The following is a 16,377-nucleotide window of genomic DNA, read 5'->3' as shown; positions in this document are numbered from 1 at the left end:
CATTTGGACAAAAGGGTTAAACTCACTATTGTTGCATCAGTGGGCGTACCTTATTGTTTCCCTAATAATGCTTTATTGTGAATAATAAATCTCTGTTGAAATCAGTAGAGTAGAACAGCTTGTTAACGTTAGCTCTGATCACTTAAAATGACTATATGGAAACGGTAAATTATAGCCTTCTTATGATGTGTTCAATGCAATCTTGTCAAATTTAGTTTTTGGTGAGAAACTTGTATAAATATAGTTGTTTGAGGAAGACGTTTGTTGATTTTCACAGTAATTTAAAATAGAGGGAACTGTGATGTATTTAATAAAAAAAGGCTTTTTAAGTTGTATTTTCTAAAGATATTTTTCATGTGAAAGGTTGTATTAAATGTTGTTTCCTTATGTTGTGTGATTGAATTTGTGTTCATTAAAAAGTAGAGTCATAAAGAACTTTTAAAGCATTTAGTTATTTTTTTGGTGTAGAATTTTTTTTTGATTCCCTGGCAGAAAACGGGGAATAAATAACAACAAATACAAAATAAACAACAACAACATAACACATCAGTTTTGGCTAGTGGCCAAGTTGTTATTTTAGACCTCAGTATCTGCCCAGAAAAAAATGTGCATCCCTAGAAAAAAACTTTGCTGTATAGTTGAAGAGAAAGGAAAAGTAATAATATGAGAATTGTAAACTACCTTTGTCATGCTTTGAAACTAACTTTCCTCTCTGTCTCTTGCTCCCTGCCTCACTTTCTCCCTCTCTCTCTCTCCCTTGATTTGCAGCTCAGTCCATTTGTGTACAGCGAGTTTGCACGGGAGCGCAACCTGCATGTGTCACTGCTGGACCGGCTGTATGAGCACTACCCCCCTGAATACCCTTGTCGCATCCTCCTGTGTGAGAACTACCGCTCTCATGAAGCTATCATCAAGTAGGTGTGAGCCCTCAACACTGCCCTGTGTCGAAACTGTGGGAGGGGAGGCTGAAATACTCGAGTGAAGAGGGTGTGGGAGGAATGGGTCAGGAGAGAAAGGGGAAACAGAGGTGAAGAACTGACAAACTTGGGTTGTCCAAACAGGAAAGTGAACTTCTTAAGGGAATATTTGGGTTGACAATAGTTCTATGACAAAACATCATTAGGCGCTGCGTGGATGTAGGAGTATTCCTTCAGGTACTGATGAGAAAATTAAATATGAACTTGAAATTTAATTTTACATTTTTAGCAGACACAGAGCAATGTTTATACATCAGCAAAAATATTTCTTCTCCATGTTGTTACCTGATGTGTCTAATTTTGCATAATACAAGTTATTTTTTCAATTCAAATCGGCTGTACCTAATGTATTTGACTGGATAATGCTTTTTTTTTTTTGCTGGGCCTAATTGCACATTGTTGCAGCAAAACAAGAACACACACACTTCAAATCATTCTGATGTTATCCACGTTATGTTTTTTTTGGAAATTTATCTTATCTCCTCATGCCCTCAGATCTTTGAATTTTACTCCAAACATTTTTCAAGATTACAAACTTTTCCCAAATCTTTAACTTCCCACATTGTACTACATGGAAATGTTTATAAAATGATATACACGACATTATAGGAATTTCACAAGCAACTTAATTAGTAATTTATAACTAATTAGTTAATTTATTAGTGAAATCTGATAGATGTCCTTGCATGAACATACTCCATTCTCATGTTCCCCTCTTTTTGTTTCCTTTTCCTTTCTCTTACCCCGTCTTCTTCCCCTACAGCTACACGTCAGAACTATTTTATGATGGGAAGTTGATGGCAAGTGGGAAGCAGCCCTCCCACAAGGACTTCTACCCTCTGACCTTTTTCACAGCCAGAGGAGAAGATGTCCAAGAGAAGAACAGCACTGCCTACTACAACAACGCAGAGGTATTGAAGTTATAATTGGTTTTGTGGTTCCGCTGTGTCATGCCTGATGTTGTTGACAAGTACATTATGAACCAGGCAGTCAGTCATTAAGCTCAAGGTTTTGTGCAGAGGATCCGCTGTCTGCTAACTAGCTGTCACTGCACCCTGAACGACATGCGAAAGTGCAAATTTAAGGAAAACTGACCATTAAATTAATGTTTTGAGCTCAGTGTAGTTTATGCAGAATATGTTTCAAAGTCAGCACGATTGGAATCAAAGCAGTGAAATCCCACATGCAGGAGGGAGAAACCTAAAACCACCAAGTCATGTTTTATTATTATTTAAGAAATATTTGTGAATTTCTTTCCCCTAAACTTACGTAAATTAATGTTAGTTCATATTTTTTGGATTGTTTGTTTCGGATACATTGTGAAATTTCTCTGAAATTTCATTCTGACTGGCATAAAAAAAAATCTTAAAGTCTTAAATCTAACTTGCCTTAAACTGTAGGAAACGTGTGAAAACGATGTTATAATTTAAACTCCCACTGCAGGAAATGTGTGCTCAATAATAAAATTAGCTGTTAAATGTTATTTAAAAAATTGGAAATGTTTTCAGAGCACATGAGTGAAAAGTGATGACTGCTGAAAAAAAAACAGGCAGCGATATTTGAGTGAAACTTGAGTGAATAAATGAATATTTGGGTTTCAGCCAATTATTTTCTTGTGCATTTTGACTTTCAAATTATCCATGTTTTTTAGGCTGTAAATCCATCTAAATAATAAATGGTTTTGATTTCATAATTAAATGAAATTTGATTGAGATTGTTGGGTTGAGTCAAAAACAGAATGATTGTCCTAGACTCGGCAGCACTGTTTGTTTCACCTCATCACACTAACTGTTTAAATCATAACTGAAGATGAAAGCCATGAACTAAATTAGTTGCTACATTTGGTTCCCAGCATGCATGATTCACTGACAGTCCTCGCCTTTGATTGGTTCCTCTGTAGACTCAGTTGATTGTGGTCATTGGCTGTGTCTGACCTCTGACTCTTTACTGACACTTTCCAGCCAATTAAACCACGGATGCCTCTTGATTGCTCCCAAACTGTCAACAATGCCAAATGAATTACCTCCCGTCTCTTTGATGAAGCACCCATGTCAAATCATTAACACCATTATCATAATCTTGCAAAATCAAAATGCGAAGGAAAAAAAAGCATGTCTGTTTTGTGCAAAGCGTCTTTGATGGGCCTAGATATAAGCGGAAGACAATATTTCCATAGCAGTTCAAAGCCTCCGGCAGTATGTAAAAGCTCTGAACAGGACTTGAGAAATGGCTTATACGACAAAAGAACAATGGGGATTCAAATACCAACTCTTGTTTTAATACCTAAGGAAATTTTTAATACTTTTTCAACACACAATACATTATTTTGGACATAAAATCAAAATCACATGTATATGATGCCTATAATGTTCAAAATTTGTCAGTTCAGCTCAGTTAAAAACAATTTAAATGTCTTAAGGTCTCAATTATTCAACTCATTGAGCCAGTCTGAGGTTTGATATCAAGCTAACTGGTCAGTAAACCAGAAATGCTTTAGAAGCCCTTTTTACACCGAGACTGCGATATAGGGCCGCCACAAAGTCCCTTTGTTATACCTTTTTTTTCATTTTTAAACAGAAACAATTGCAGCATTGTTCTGCTCCACTATGTGATTATAGACTGTATGACATCATCCCGCAATCAGAAGAGGCATGACGGGCGTAATGTGTAACACAACAGCGGCGGCCTCGAGTGTGACATAAAATATATGAGTTGCCAGTCTTTCTAAACAATAACAAAGGTGTAACATGGCAACAACAATCATTTACCGTCCATGTTTAATGACGGCTGATCTTGTCCTCTGCTCAAACTGTAAGAATCTACGGAATTTTATTTTTTTCCAAATTCTCAGATCTTTACAGATGCTGTTCTTTCTGTTTTCTTTGAGTTATCAAAACATCGCACCCATGCTGCCCATTGTTCTGTTTTGCTGGTTGTCCTGTTAATACAAACACCTTTTTGGCACTGATACTACCTACTGTGGTGGCCTTAGAGACGAAAGCACTCTGTCCACCAATTCTGTCATCGTTCCTTATATACAGAACGGCGAGGTGGCATAGCAGTATGATATTCCCGCTTTGATCCGGCAGTGTAGAGGAGCCAGTGATACTTGGCTTGCTTGATAACTTGAAGCCTTTTTTTCCTAAAAGGTCTTCCATTCTCATTAAGCCATAGCTTCCTGTTTTATGTGTTGATTTAGATGCCTCAGTATCATGCAGCACATAAAGCCTTCTTTGTTCTACAAATACTTTTTCCCCCACTGTTGACCTTTTACCTGGGTGGACATATCGCTTAGTCTCAGACTTCCCACAGTTCCTATTGTGTGCAGGGATCTTGATGTGAAGAAAGCATAAAATTGAGTTCTGTTTTCACCTACATCTCTCACATTTCTCCTCCATGTTCTCAGGTATTTGAGATTGTGGAGCGGGTGGAGGAGTTGCGCAAGAAGTGGCCAGTGGCGTGGGGCAAGCTGGACGACGGCAGCATTGGAGTGGTGTCGCCATACGCAGACCAGGTGTTCCGCATTCGTGCTGAGCTCCGAAAAAAGAGGATGCACGAGGTCAGCGTGGAAAGAGTGCTCAATGTCCAAGGTGAGAAAAACCAACATGTGCACAGTTAATGGCTTGAAAGTCTGAAATTAGTGCTGTATTAATATACCTGTTTCTGAATAATTTGAGATTTGCATGCACAATTGACAAAATAGAACATTTTAAGGCCCTCATATTTGGGGGTTTAATGTGTTAATTTGATGGTGTATCATACTTATTCAAAGAATGGGAAACTGAAAACCTGAAGAAAGCAGCAGCAGAAAGGCAAAACACAGTAGTTATAGACCAACAAATTCAAAGACAAAGACAATACAATCCCCAAGTGCCTCATTAATGTTTCTCCATGTACATGTCTCAAACATTTCTGTGTGAGAGATGATATTAGCATCTGTCTATAGTCAAAGTGATGCTTAAAATTAGAGCTACACTACCCTGAAGACAAATCTCTGCTATTTTCCTCGGCAGTTATCAGTGTTCATATTGCCCTTCTTACCATCCATTCCCATTACAAGGAAAATATGAGTTAGGGTTTCTTCCCCCGAATCCCTTGTCTGCTTCAAGCTCATGCAGTTGCCACTTGTTTTGCATCCAGCTGCTTTTCGCAGGTCATTAAGTTTCTCATTAATCATGAAATAAAACATGAAATGTGGACAAATGCGCGCACACACGCACACACGCGCACACACACACACACACACACACACACACACACACACACACACACACACACACACACACACACACACACACACAAAGAGACCAGGAAAACTGCACTCTAGTTAGTGCTTAAAATTTGAATTTAACACACATGTAGATAATGTTTGTTTGTGTTCTATCAACAGCCTCTGGAGTCATTAAAAGGTTTAATTAGTATTAGACCTGTTTTTTTTTCTATTTAAAGAAATTTGTCTCCTTTATTTGTAGCAAAACTCGAGATTGTACAATATGAGAAAACAGCATGTAAATAATTTCGGTTTCCACCGATATCAAATGTTCCTCTAAGAGATTTTCTTCATTGCAGTTCTGTTGGTTATTTCTAAGTAGGGGAAAAATGTGCTTCAAATTTTGTCAAACATGAACTAGCTTCTCTCTCTCTTCCTAATTAGTAAAATGGGAAAGTTATACCCTTTATAAGATGGCTTTGTTTTTTCTAATATTTTGCTTTGCTTTTGCTTGTATAGCATTTTGCTTGTAAAGCATTTCCCAGAGTACTTAGAAACTTCAAAAGACGGGTTTTTTTTTCTGCAGGTAAACAGTTCCGGGTGCTGTTTCTCAGCACAGTGCGGACGCGACATACCTGCAAACACAAGCAGACGGCCATCAAACGTAAAGAGCAGCTGGTTGAGGACTCAACGGAGGACCTCGACTATGGATTCCTCTCAAACTACAAGCTACTCAACACGGCCATCACCAGAGCCCAGTCCCTGGTTGCAGTTGTGGGAGACCCCATAGCACTGTGCTCTGTGGGGCGCTGCAGGTAAATAAGGGCTCTTTTGACTTATGACCTTGGTTATTTGTAGTTTTGTTTCAGTATGGTACTTCAGTAGATATGCCTTGGTTCCCTAAATCAGAGTTCCCCAAAGCCAACAGACCTTTTTCACAGCAGACATATTGACTTTTCATAGTTGGAAAAACTCAACTTTAACTAGTAAGACTAATGTTGGTTCTGTTCTATTCAAATGTCCCAGTGTGAGAGACAGCGAGCTCGCATGCACAAAACCAGGATCCTGAAATTAAAGCCGCTAAATTGAATTCAGCCACCGTTTATTTGATAATTTCAACCTGTGCTTTTCTTGTTGTTATCTTCTAATGTCCTCTTAGGAAAAAAGGCTTTTGATACATACAGGTCTATCACATGACATGACATTTACATTGAATTTCCGAGCGATTCTATTGAACAAGTTATTTAAGTTTAGACAAGTTTGATTGGACACCTGATTAAGATATTAGTTGTCATCATCACTTTATTTACAGCAGCTATGAGGGGAAATGCCATTGGCTGCCACCTCCTATCTCTATTTAAATCTCTTTAACTCGTTCACTCTAAGATCCCTATGCCCACTTTCCATCTCCATGGCAACTGTTGATTTTGCCTCTTTAAGCTGTCATAGCATGTCAGGTCTTTTGCTGTTGTGGTTGTTTTATAATGTCATTCTGCAAAGATAGAGAAATTTAATTGGTGTGTCAACACTGAGCTTCCTCCCAGGAATAAAATATGCCGGTCAGTCAGTAGGGGAGATCGAGAACTACGAATACGTGCCTTTTTTCTCGATTTCATTGTTGTTGATCAGTTGTGCAAAGTGAAAAGTTTATGGGATACCACTATGTTGAAACAGCAAATAGACTGGATGGTGTTAAGTTGAAATAGCTTATAGCCCCAAATGTTAATGATTTACACGGTTTCCTGACAGCTGTCGAGCATCTGACTATCAGTCCTCAATGAATCCGTTACAAAGAGTTCCTGCGGTCGTGGAAACCAGCAAAAGTCATGGAAATGCACAGTCTAATTTTACAAGCCTGGGAAAGTCATGGAATGAGTAAGATATTTTGTAACAGTTTTGGAAAAGTCATTGAATTTTGTTGTGTATAATGACTTTGTTACAATAATCTTCCGTGGGCAACCTTTCATGTAATGTAAAATAATATCAAATAATTTTCTGAAGTTGTTGATGTCACGTAGTCTCTCCCTCCATGTATGGAGGCAAGTACGATTGAATAGAATTTGAATTGGAAATGTTTGAAAAATGCCGGCAAGTTTGGAAAGAAAAAAATGTTTTGATTATGGGTCCTCAAAAAGTCGGGAAAAAGATTTGAAATTTTGTCTATGAAAATGAGTGGGAACCTGGCAAATATTAAACTGTGTTACATTGCGTAAACAAACTGCTTACCGAGATATTAGACATAATATGTAACCATTAAAAAGATTGGTGAGTGCTTCCTTCAAACGCTTGTAATTTTTAAACAGTAACGCCCAATTTATATTGTGATATTTACTGGAGATGACATACACTAACATACAAGATAGTCAACAGCAGGTAGGCCCCTTTTAGCGTTCTGCTCCCTAGCAGTGTCACTCTTGCCAGCTGCCACTTTATTTAGGTATTTGTAGTGAAATATAGAGGCACGGCATAGGCCATCTCAGTCTTACGTTCAATCAGTTGTTGCTTGTCTATTGCGGTGCTTTGAACACGAGTGACAGGGATGAAATAGAAATGAGCCATCAGACAAAAGTTCAGCTCTCAAACAGCACACCTCTTTGTGCTGTATCACTTGAGGCCACTTAAGACATTCTAATACACAGTTTCCCACACATTCATTTATTTGTGGTGGCCAGCCGCAACTGAAACATCTGCCACCATGACATTATGGTGGGTTTCCCACCCATTCTTGTTTGACTACTCCTGTATGAAGGCCAGTACAGTATAAGGCCAAAGAACAATCAAACAATTCTTTTAAACAAAAGTCCATTGATTCACTTTTTCACATATCTAGTTTTTAGCATGATTGTATTCCTCAAGGCTGACAGCTCATTTGTAAACAGTACACAGTGAGATTATTGTGCTCTTTGTTCTTTTCATTGTTGCGTCTGCTACTCCTGTTTTGCCGAGCTTACATTTTCTTTCCCTTTGGTGTGCTTCATCGTTTTGCTGATTTTCCCTTTTAACCATTTTCCCTTTCCTCTGAACACCTGCTTCACACACGCTTTTTCAACATTTGTTTTTAATGGACATGTTTTTTTTATATACAGCCCCCAAGGACTAATTCGTTGCACTGCCAGCAGGAAAAAATCAACACTATGATCCATGAAACACCCAGTCCAAACAAGGAGAGATAAAGAAGAATAGAAATTAAACTTATCTCCATCTGTTGTTTCCTCATTTTTTCCCCTTTCCAGAAAATTCTGGGAGCACTTTATCTCCATCTGCCACGAAAACTCGAGCCTACATGGCATCACCTTTGAGCAGATCAAGTCTCAGCTGGAGGCCCTGGAGCTCAAGAAGACCTATGTTCTCAACCCGCTGGCACCAGAGTTCATCCCCCGTGCCCTCAGGCCGATGCAAGGACACCACTCTTCATCGCAGGCCCTCCACCCTCACCATCATCCACATCCTCAGCACGCACAGCCCGCCTCCAACAAGCAGGGTCCACAGCAGCAGCAGCAGCAACAGCAGCAGCAGTCACCCCCTAAGGTGAGGTGTTTATGAAGTAGGGTTAACTGTATCCACTGTATCCACCCTCCTCTTCTTTTATGGGCATCAAACTGTAGAAATAAAAAAAAAGCAAATAAGATGCTAGAAAGGCAGTCAAAAATTATTATTTTACTCCTGCAGGTTCCTGCGGATCATAAAAAGTCAAAAAAAAAAAGTTTTATTTTGAAGTAAATATTTGGGCAAAATTGTCCCTAATAAGTATTTGATGTCAGTTCATGTTTTTTTTTTCCTTCAATTTTAGTTATTGTAAAATTTGTCTTAAATTTTACTTTGAGGGACATTTAAAAGGATTTAAAAGTCTTTAATCCGGTTTGCTTTAAGCTTTAGGAACCCTGTTACTGGATATGTTATTCATCTTTTGTAAATCGAATAATAACCTTAATTTAGAGTTTGCAAATGTAGGAAGGGGAAGAGAGAGCGAGAGAGAGAGAAAGAGAGAGGAAAGACGGGAAAACCGAGTAGTGAGGCAGAAATAAAAGAAAAACAGGTGAGGCACAGGATGTTTTTAAAGCTTAAATGTAGGGTTTTCTATGTTAATCTAATGTTAGGTAACCACTTACTGGTTTGTGGAAATAGTAAATGCATTATCCAGAATGAATTGAGTGCTTTTTGCTTTTGGAGACATGAAAAAAGATAAAAAGCTTTGCACATGCGGGCACAAAGCACATATCTGTTAAAATGACTCACCAAAGGAAATTTCTTTATGGTAGTTTATTTTGGCCCCAGAAAAACAACAAAAACATCACATTAGCACCACAGGTTTGGCGGAAGGATACGTTGTTTGATTGTTCAGCTCCGGTTGAAATGTCTTTGTGTGTGTGTGTGTGTGTGTGTGTGTGTGTGTGTGTGTGTGTGTGTGTGTGTGTGTGTGTGTGTGTGTGTGTCTGTGTGTGTCTGTGTGTGTCTGTGTCTGTGTCTGTGTGTCTGTCCTCCCTGCCTGCCCTGAGGTAAAGGTTAACGAAATCACCACAGCTGCCAACCTGCTGCCATCACCCACTGGGCCTAATGAGCCGCAGCTCCGCAGCATCAGCCAGCTTTAGAGACACACGTGCACAGTCTTACTATGTAGCTCGCAACCACACAGCACACAGACATGGAGCCATCAGTATGCAGCATGTAATATATTGTTTCCTTCCGCATATACAGCATGTTGCTAATTTAAAGGTCAGACCATTCTTGGCGGGCAGCACGGTGGCTTTGTGGTTAGCACTGTTGCCTCACAGCAAGAGGGTCCCTGGTTCGAATCCCGGTTGGTACGGGGTTCGGTCCGGGCAGGGGCCCTTCTGTGTGGAGTTTGCATGTTCTCCCCGTGTCCGCGTGGGTTCTCTCCGGGGTCTCCGGCTTCCTCCCACAGTCCAAAGACATGCAGCTCAGGTTAATTGATGACTCTAAAATTGCCCTTAGGTGTGACTGTGAGTGTGTCTGGTTGTTCGTCTATGTGTCGGCCCTGCGATAGTCTGGCGAACTGTCCAGGGTGTACCCCGCCTTCCGCCCGATGACAGCTGGGATTGGCTCCAGCCCCCCCGCGACCCTTACGAGGACAAGCGGTTACAGAAAATGACTGACTGACTGACTGACCATTCTTGGCACCTCTGTACATACTCGACACTGTGGTGTTCAACCAAAATAATCAATATAAATGTAATTCAATGATAGATGACTTAGTTTCTAATAAAATCTGTGTTGTTTGGTTCAGTGTGGTTGAATCGGGGCAACTTTTTCTCATCTGCTGCTGATAGCTGATATTACAATTACACCGTAGCTTGCGCGTATTATATTTCTCCAAATAAAACATGTTTAGATGTCCAAGTTATTGTAGTATTTTACAAGACATCTGTAAGGACAAAACAAATGGCAGAAAAATCCGTTTGTAGAGACAGTTGATCATTGTGCAAAAATCTTCATTAAATCCACTGTGGACTTTGAACGATCAAAATATTTATATGTCCAAGGGCAGCAAAGAAAGTATGCAAGTTGTAGTTGCAATTACTTGGAAAATATATGCATTTAATCAGGAAGCACACAGCACGTTTATTGTTTGGCATCCGTTTCACCAGAAGTATATGCTTCAGTTGACTTCATTCTGTGAAGTGCTGCTTTCTGACACAGATGGTGTTTTGGTGCAATTTTGCAAGACTGTGACACTTGTGTTAAGATACGTCTCACATTAAAATGCCTTTTCGGAGTTCAAGCTTTAGTACAATTAGTGTCATTCTAATTGGAGAAAGAGGATTCACAAGTTCAATTGCTACTTTTTTAAAAACAATTATGTATTATTTATTTTTATGTGTCATCAAGTCAAAAGTGATACTTGGGCTGGTGTCAGGAACAAATGAAATGTTTGTGTGGCGTCCTTGTCATACAGATTCTTGAGTTTGTGTCTCCCCTTCACAGTCTCTCTTGTGCATCTAATCTCCTCTCCTAAAACCTATAACAGCTTTGGTTTAATCTCTATCACAATGCCCTTCACCACTTCCTTGACAGATATATACTGATACACATTGTCACTCAAAGAAATTTTACAGGCGCTCCTTTTTCTTTTTGTTTGACAAAATGGTAAATAATGCAACATTACAAGCAACCAAGCCCCTTGTATGCCAGCTAGCGTGTCATCAAGGGCTTTTTAAGATCCAGTCAGCAGTTTTTCATTCTTAGCCAACCCCCGCTGTTTGAGAAAATTGCTCTTATGAAACCAGTGTTCAGCAACATCCTTGTTGGTCATTGTCACTATTCAACTCATGCCTGTCAGAGGAAATGTTGCAGCAGGGCATCTACGACTAGATCAGATAACCGCAGTGCGAGACTATGGGCACCATTTTCAGTCTGATGTGTCTGGCATTGCTCAGTTAATGTTACAACCTAAAATAGCAGCCAAGCAAAGCTGCTTCTGTGACATTTTGTCAGACCACAGTCAGTTTATATAGGTGTGTCATACTCGTATGAAACACTGCATGCTTGCATGCTACACAAATACGTCTTTGGTGTATTTATTACACCATCAGTCTGCACCAGAGGCTGGCTTTTACATTAGTAACAGCAGTTTTATTATTAGTTGCTATCTTATGTAATACTAAAGGTGCCATATTAAAATGAAACCTTTTTACATGTGTAATCAAAGTATGTGATATCTCTCATATTGTATGTGATGTTGTATTTTGGCTGTTCCTCAGCTCAACCAGGAGGACATGCTGCCTCACAAGTAGAGCCATATTTTAAGGACCTGTAAACATTGGCTGTGGTTTGTGTGTGGCTGGCAGGAAAGGAGACACTGGCAGATTTGACTTTGTTTTCTGAACTTATCTGGTAGTTGGTACCTAGGCTATGTCTCACAAGTGGTTTCAACAGAATTCTCCAGCAGTTATTTGACAGTCATCTAAAGCCCTTGCCATTACACAAAAAACACAAAACACCTGCTAACATCTCCGTTTTTTATGTTATGGGAAAGGTTACAATTCACATTAACTCCCAGGTCAAATGACTCTGCAGTGGTCATGGGTGTTTATTGGCCCCAGGTCCAAGGGATCTTTTCGATTGAGCAGTTCAAAAGTCCCATCGCCAATGTTGGAAATGCAGCATCCAGGTGGACACGCATTCACTGGCAGTATGCAATGACAGGCCGCAAGAAAAAAGTACATGTCTTTCCAAACATCGTTTCAAATTAGTCTGCAAGGAGTTTGAAAGCAAGACTGAATAAGTATGAGATATAAAAAAAGTAACTGCTGTAACATTTTCACTGGTATCCATGCTGCTAACTACTGTTTACTAACCTTTCTGGCCCATCAGTGATGTGGAGTGTGATGCATCAACTAAATAAATAAATTAACAAACACATAGTAAGGCATACTTATCTGCTGCAGAGCCATGTACACAGCTCTGGTCTACTGGCATTAGGAAAGCAGTCTAACACCTATTTTTAGGGGGTTTCTCGTGTCTTAAAAAACTCATATACATGTTCTGACTTTGGTGGAAAAGAAGTATGTTACTGGAATTACTTACTTTGTTTTCGTTAAGGTGCTGACATATTTTTTCTTGTAATAGTTTGTGGCGGTGGTGTTGTATCAAAATGTCAAAAGTTTAATTTGTTTTCCATACTTTGTTCATAACTACTTGCCACATTACTAAAAAATGTCCTTGTGCTCAAGGCTGCACTGTTTTCCTAGTAATATGACCATTACCCCTAATCTGAGGAGTAAATATCAGCTTTATATGACATCAGTATAGAAACAGAGTGTATCTCTTGAAATGGAGGATGTCATTCATTTCTGCCTCCTCCTTGAACGGGGCAACTGTCAAGTACTATCTGTTAACACTAAAATCAACTGGGAGAGACTGCGTGTTACTGAACCAGCCGCTAAAAGAGCTCAAAGTAGATTGTTGTGTATGCTTTCCTGTAATGATGAATAATACAAGAGAATCGGTAGACCTAAACCCAGGTATGGGGAGATCTCATGAGAGTCCAGTGCTGTTTGTGTCTCTGTGTGTGCAGGTATGTATAGGTTGTGTTTGTGTGTGCAATCCCCAACATGAATAATTTTGTGTGTGTGTGTGTGTGTGTGTGTGTGTGTGTGTGTGTGTCAACATCGATCAGAATTCAGTTCAAACACTCTGTGTACGCTCTGTACACCTACAGTGGATTAAGCTGTATTGTGTAGCCCTCAGGAGGAAGAGCGAGGAGCGAGGGAGTTTGGTTATCATCTAGTCGTGGAAAGAATAAATCTTTGACTCGTTCTTGCATGGAAAACGTGATCTAGAATTAACTATGCTGACTATGTTGGTCATCAAGGAATGTGTCTCTTTGGACAGTGGAGTTCTGTAGGACAGAGAGCCATAGTGTAAGCTGTATCAAGCCGTGTCTGTAGGGTATTTATTGACTGATTATGCCTCTAACATTAATTTAATCTATGGTTAAAAAGTGAAGCAGTCACAGTGAGAAAGGCAGTATAGTGGCTACACTGCCTCTTCTGTGACAACAAATACAATCTTGTCTATACTGCATGAGGTTTCATTGTCTCTGTAAGTGCATAAGCTTTTGAATTAAAATATCCAGGCGACCGTAATATATCCTGTTTACACTTCATTTTGAGATGTGTTTCAGTGATCCAAGCCCAATTAGACAGCTGAGACAGTTCACTTATATACTTCTTCCATTCACACCTGTGTCCAGGGTTCCCCACACATTCGTCTACTTGTGGCAGCCTGCCATAATCAAAATATCTGGCGCTACATATTGATTTTCTATTTTTGGAGCTTGATCGTCATTAGGTGCGCTATGGAGTATATATACAATTTGATCATTCATTGCCTCAGACTCTCAGAGCTCAGAGAGTACGCTGGGTACAAATGGAGCAGCAGAGCGTCAGGCGCAGTGAAAATGAAAATCGTCAATTGCCCTGGGTCTAAAAGTTGGCATTCCCTTGCCTCTGCAGCAGCTCCTCTTCAAATTCAGTGATCTGATCAGTTCTGACGGGATTTACAGATCAGTTATTCACGTCGTGACTCAAACTTGACAAATTGCAGAGATGGGACAAAGAATGATGAAAAAAGGGACTCGCACACAAGACTAAAAGAAAATGGGAGGTTGCCTTAAAGCTCATTTGACCATTCAGTTTTTTGGCTAAATCTACTTTCTCTATGAAGTCCCATGGATGACTTTATAGGGGCAGTGTACCAATTTCTAATATGTAATTAGTCAAATGTAGTTTGAAAACTGGAATCCTGAGTGGGAGCAAATATTGTAGCAACTGTCATATATTTAAATCTGAAATTGCAAAACTTGAAGAAACTTAGCTGGCTATGATTCTAGTAATTGATACTTTTATTTTGATAAGTGTTAAGACAAAACCACGTGCTTTACTGAAGCCTGATCTGTTAGAGTACAGTATGTCTGCATGGCATATTAATATAATAGATTAATTTAGCTGTGCTCTGCTTGCCAGCTTAATTACTGCTGCATCTCTGATAAGGTGTCGCCCCTATAGCTGTTGTGACAGATGTGGGACAGTCAGGCCCATACTGCAGCTGCTGTATGCCCAGTTCCTATATTGATTTACAGTTGACAAAAAATCATATATTTTTCCCACACACTAAACCACTGAGACTTGTTCTTTTCTTCATCATTTGGTCTCAATTAACTCTTTGTATTTCATGACTGTCCAATTTTGTCTTTCAGGGGAAACATGCAAACCACACAGAGCACCTTCCACCTGAAGGATATGGTGAGTTTGTGCTTCTGCCCACCCCTATTGATTATCTAAATATTAAATGGAACTACTTTAATACAAATATTTGTGTATTGCTCCTGGTAATGTCTTTGTGTTGTCGTGTTACAAATGTCAATAGGTAAATGTTTCTTACTTGTATGCCTGGATTTTGGACTTTTGCTCTTGCTATAAGTTTTTGGTCAGTAACTTGACATATGCTCGGGGGCATATGCAGAAGTAGACCTAGAGAAAATTACAATCTGGAGCCTTTAATGTTAACATGTTGTAGCTCTTTTAGGCTTGCTGAGAATTTAATTCGCCTGAATGTTGCTAAAGGAAAAGGAAGGAAATCAAATACAGGCCAAATCTGAGACTCACGCGAGAAAGGTATATATTACCATCATATAATCCACTGTTAATAAATGCTGCATCAAAACATCAATATCCTTTAAGCAGCAATTTAAAACAGCTGACACTGACTAAAATACAATAACATTGACACATAATAGCATATATAGACGTAAATCCATCCACTTAGGATTTCTCCTCTTGTCACCAAATGTTTTGTATTTTGTGGTTAGGGCTTACAACAGTGGAAGAGTTTCTAGTGTTTCCTTTTACTCAGGCTCCCTATACACAAACAGGCAAACATCTTGACAGCTTGATATGAGCCAATGTAATGCAGCAGCCCAGATGGATGCATGAAGGCCTGAGGCTATTGAAGCCATCAGTGTGATGCAGCCTTGAACAAAACAGCAAGAAGTCGATACGCAGTTTACTACAGGAAGACAATCAGTTTGTTTCAGCTGCTGCAAATTGTCAGCCAGTTCCATTACCCTAAACGGAATAAAAGTTTAAATGAAATCTGTGCAAAACACTACCTTGAATACAGGTTGCTCATCGGCTTTTCATACCTTACCCTCCTCTCTGATAGAATCATGCAGGTTAGGATTGAACATTGCCAAGCTATGAATATTTAGATATGCCTTGGGCTTTTGCATCACTTGCTATCGATCTGTCATCACATTCTGGGTAAGAATTTTTGCGTTGATTATATTACCATGCCTTCTTCTCCCATTGCAGTCCAACCCAACCCAGCTGTGCTGATGGGAAACCCTATTCGGGCATTCACACCCCCCCTGGGCGGCACACCTGCTGGCATGGGCAAGTCACCCAGTCCAGTTCAGAGGATAGATCCTCATACAGGCGCCAGTATCCTCTACGTCCCAGCCGTGTATGGTGGAAACATGGTCATGTCCATGCCCCTGCCTGTAAGTTCTCTGCCCCTGGTAACAAACTGAAACCGACAGATGCGCATATGTAAGAATATATACTAAGCCAGTCTATGTGCAACACATGCCAAAGTCATAGATTTCATTTACTGCAAAGGATTCTATCAGTTTAGTTTTAAGATTGCACCTCTGAGAAAATGTGTAAAATA

The 16,377-nt window shown here is 39.6% G+C and overlaps 1 protein-coding gene across 1 annotated transcript in view; it reads left to right on the top strand.

Moving 5' to 3' along the window:
- The window catches only part of helz (helicase with zinc finger), a 70,459-nt gene that overhangs the window by 42,323 nt on the left and 11,759 nt on the right, over nt 1-16,377 (top strand). The window contains exons 20-26 of the mRNA XM_042484739.2: nt 769-914; nt 1,741-1,888; nt 4,384-4,567; nt 5,774-6,002; nt 8,421-8,715; nt 14,906-14,951; nt 16,020-16,207. Coding sequence (XP_042340673.2) covers nt 769-914; nt 1,741-1,888; nt 4,384-4,567; nt 5,774-6,002; nt 8,421-8,715; nt 14,906-14,951; nt 16,020-16,207 — 1,236 coding nt within the window. The remainder of the gene's footprint in view (nt 1-768; nt 915-1,740; nt 1,889-4,383; nt 4,568-5,773; nt 6,003-8,420; nt 8,716-14,905; nt 14,952-16,019; nt 16,208-16,377) is intronic.

This window comes from Plectropomus leopardus, chromosome 3 (assembly GCF_026936395.1).
Source record: "Plectropomus leopardus strain MGB_pleo_1.0 chromosome 3, ASM2693639v1, whole genome shotgun sequence".
In the NCBI taxonomy this organism is placed as follows: Eukaryota; Metazoa; Chordata; class Actinopteri; order Perciformes; family Serranidae; genus Plectropomus; species Plectropomus leopardus.
The sequence above is the reverse complement of the archived record's forward strand: the minus strand, read 5'-3'. Positions and strand labels throughout refer to the sequence as shown.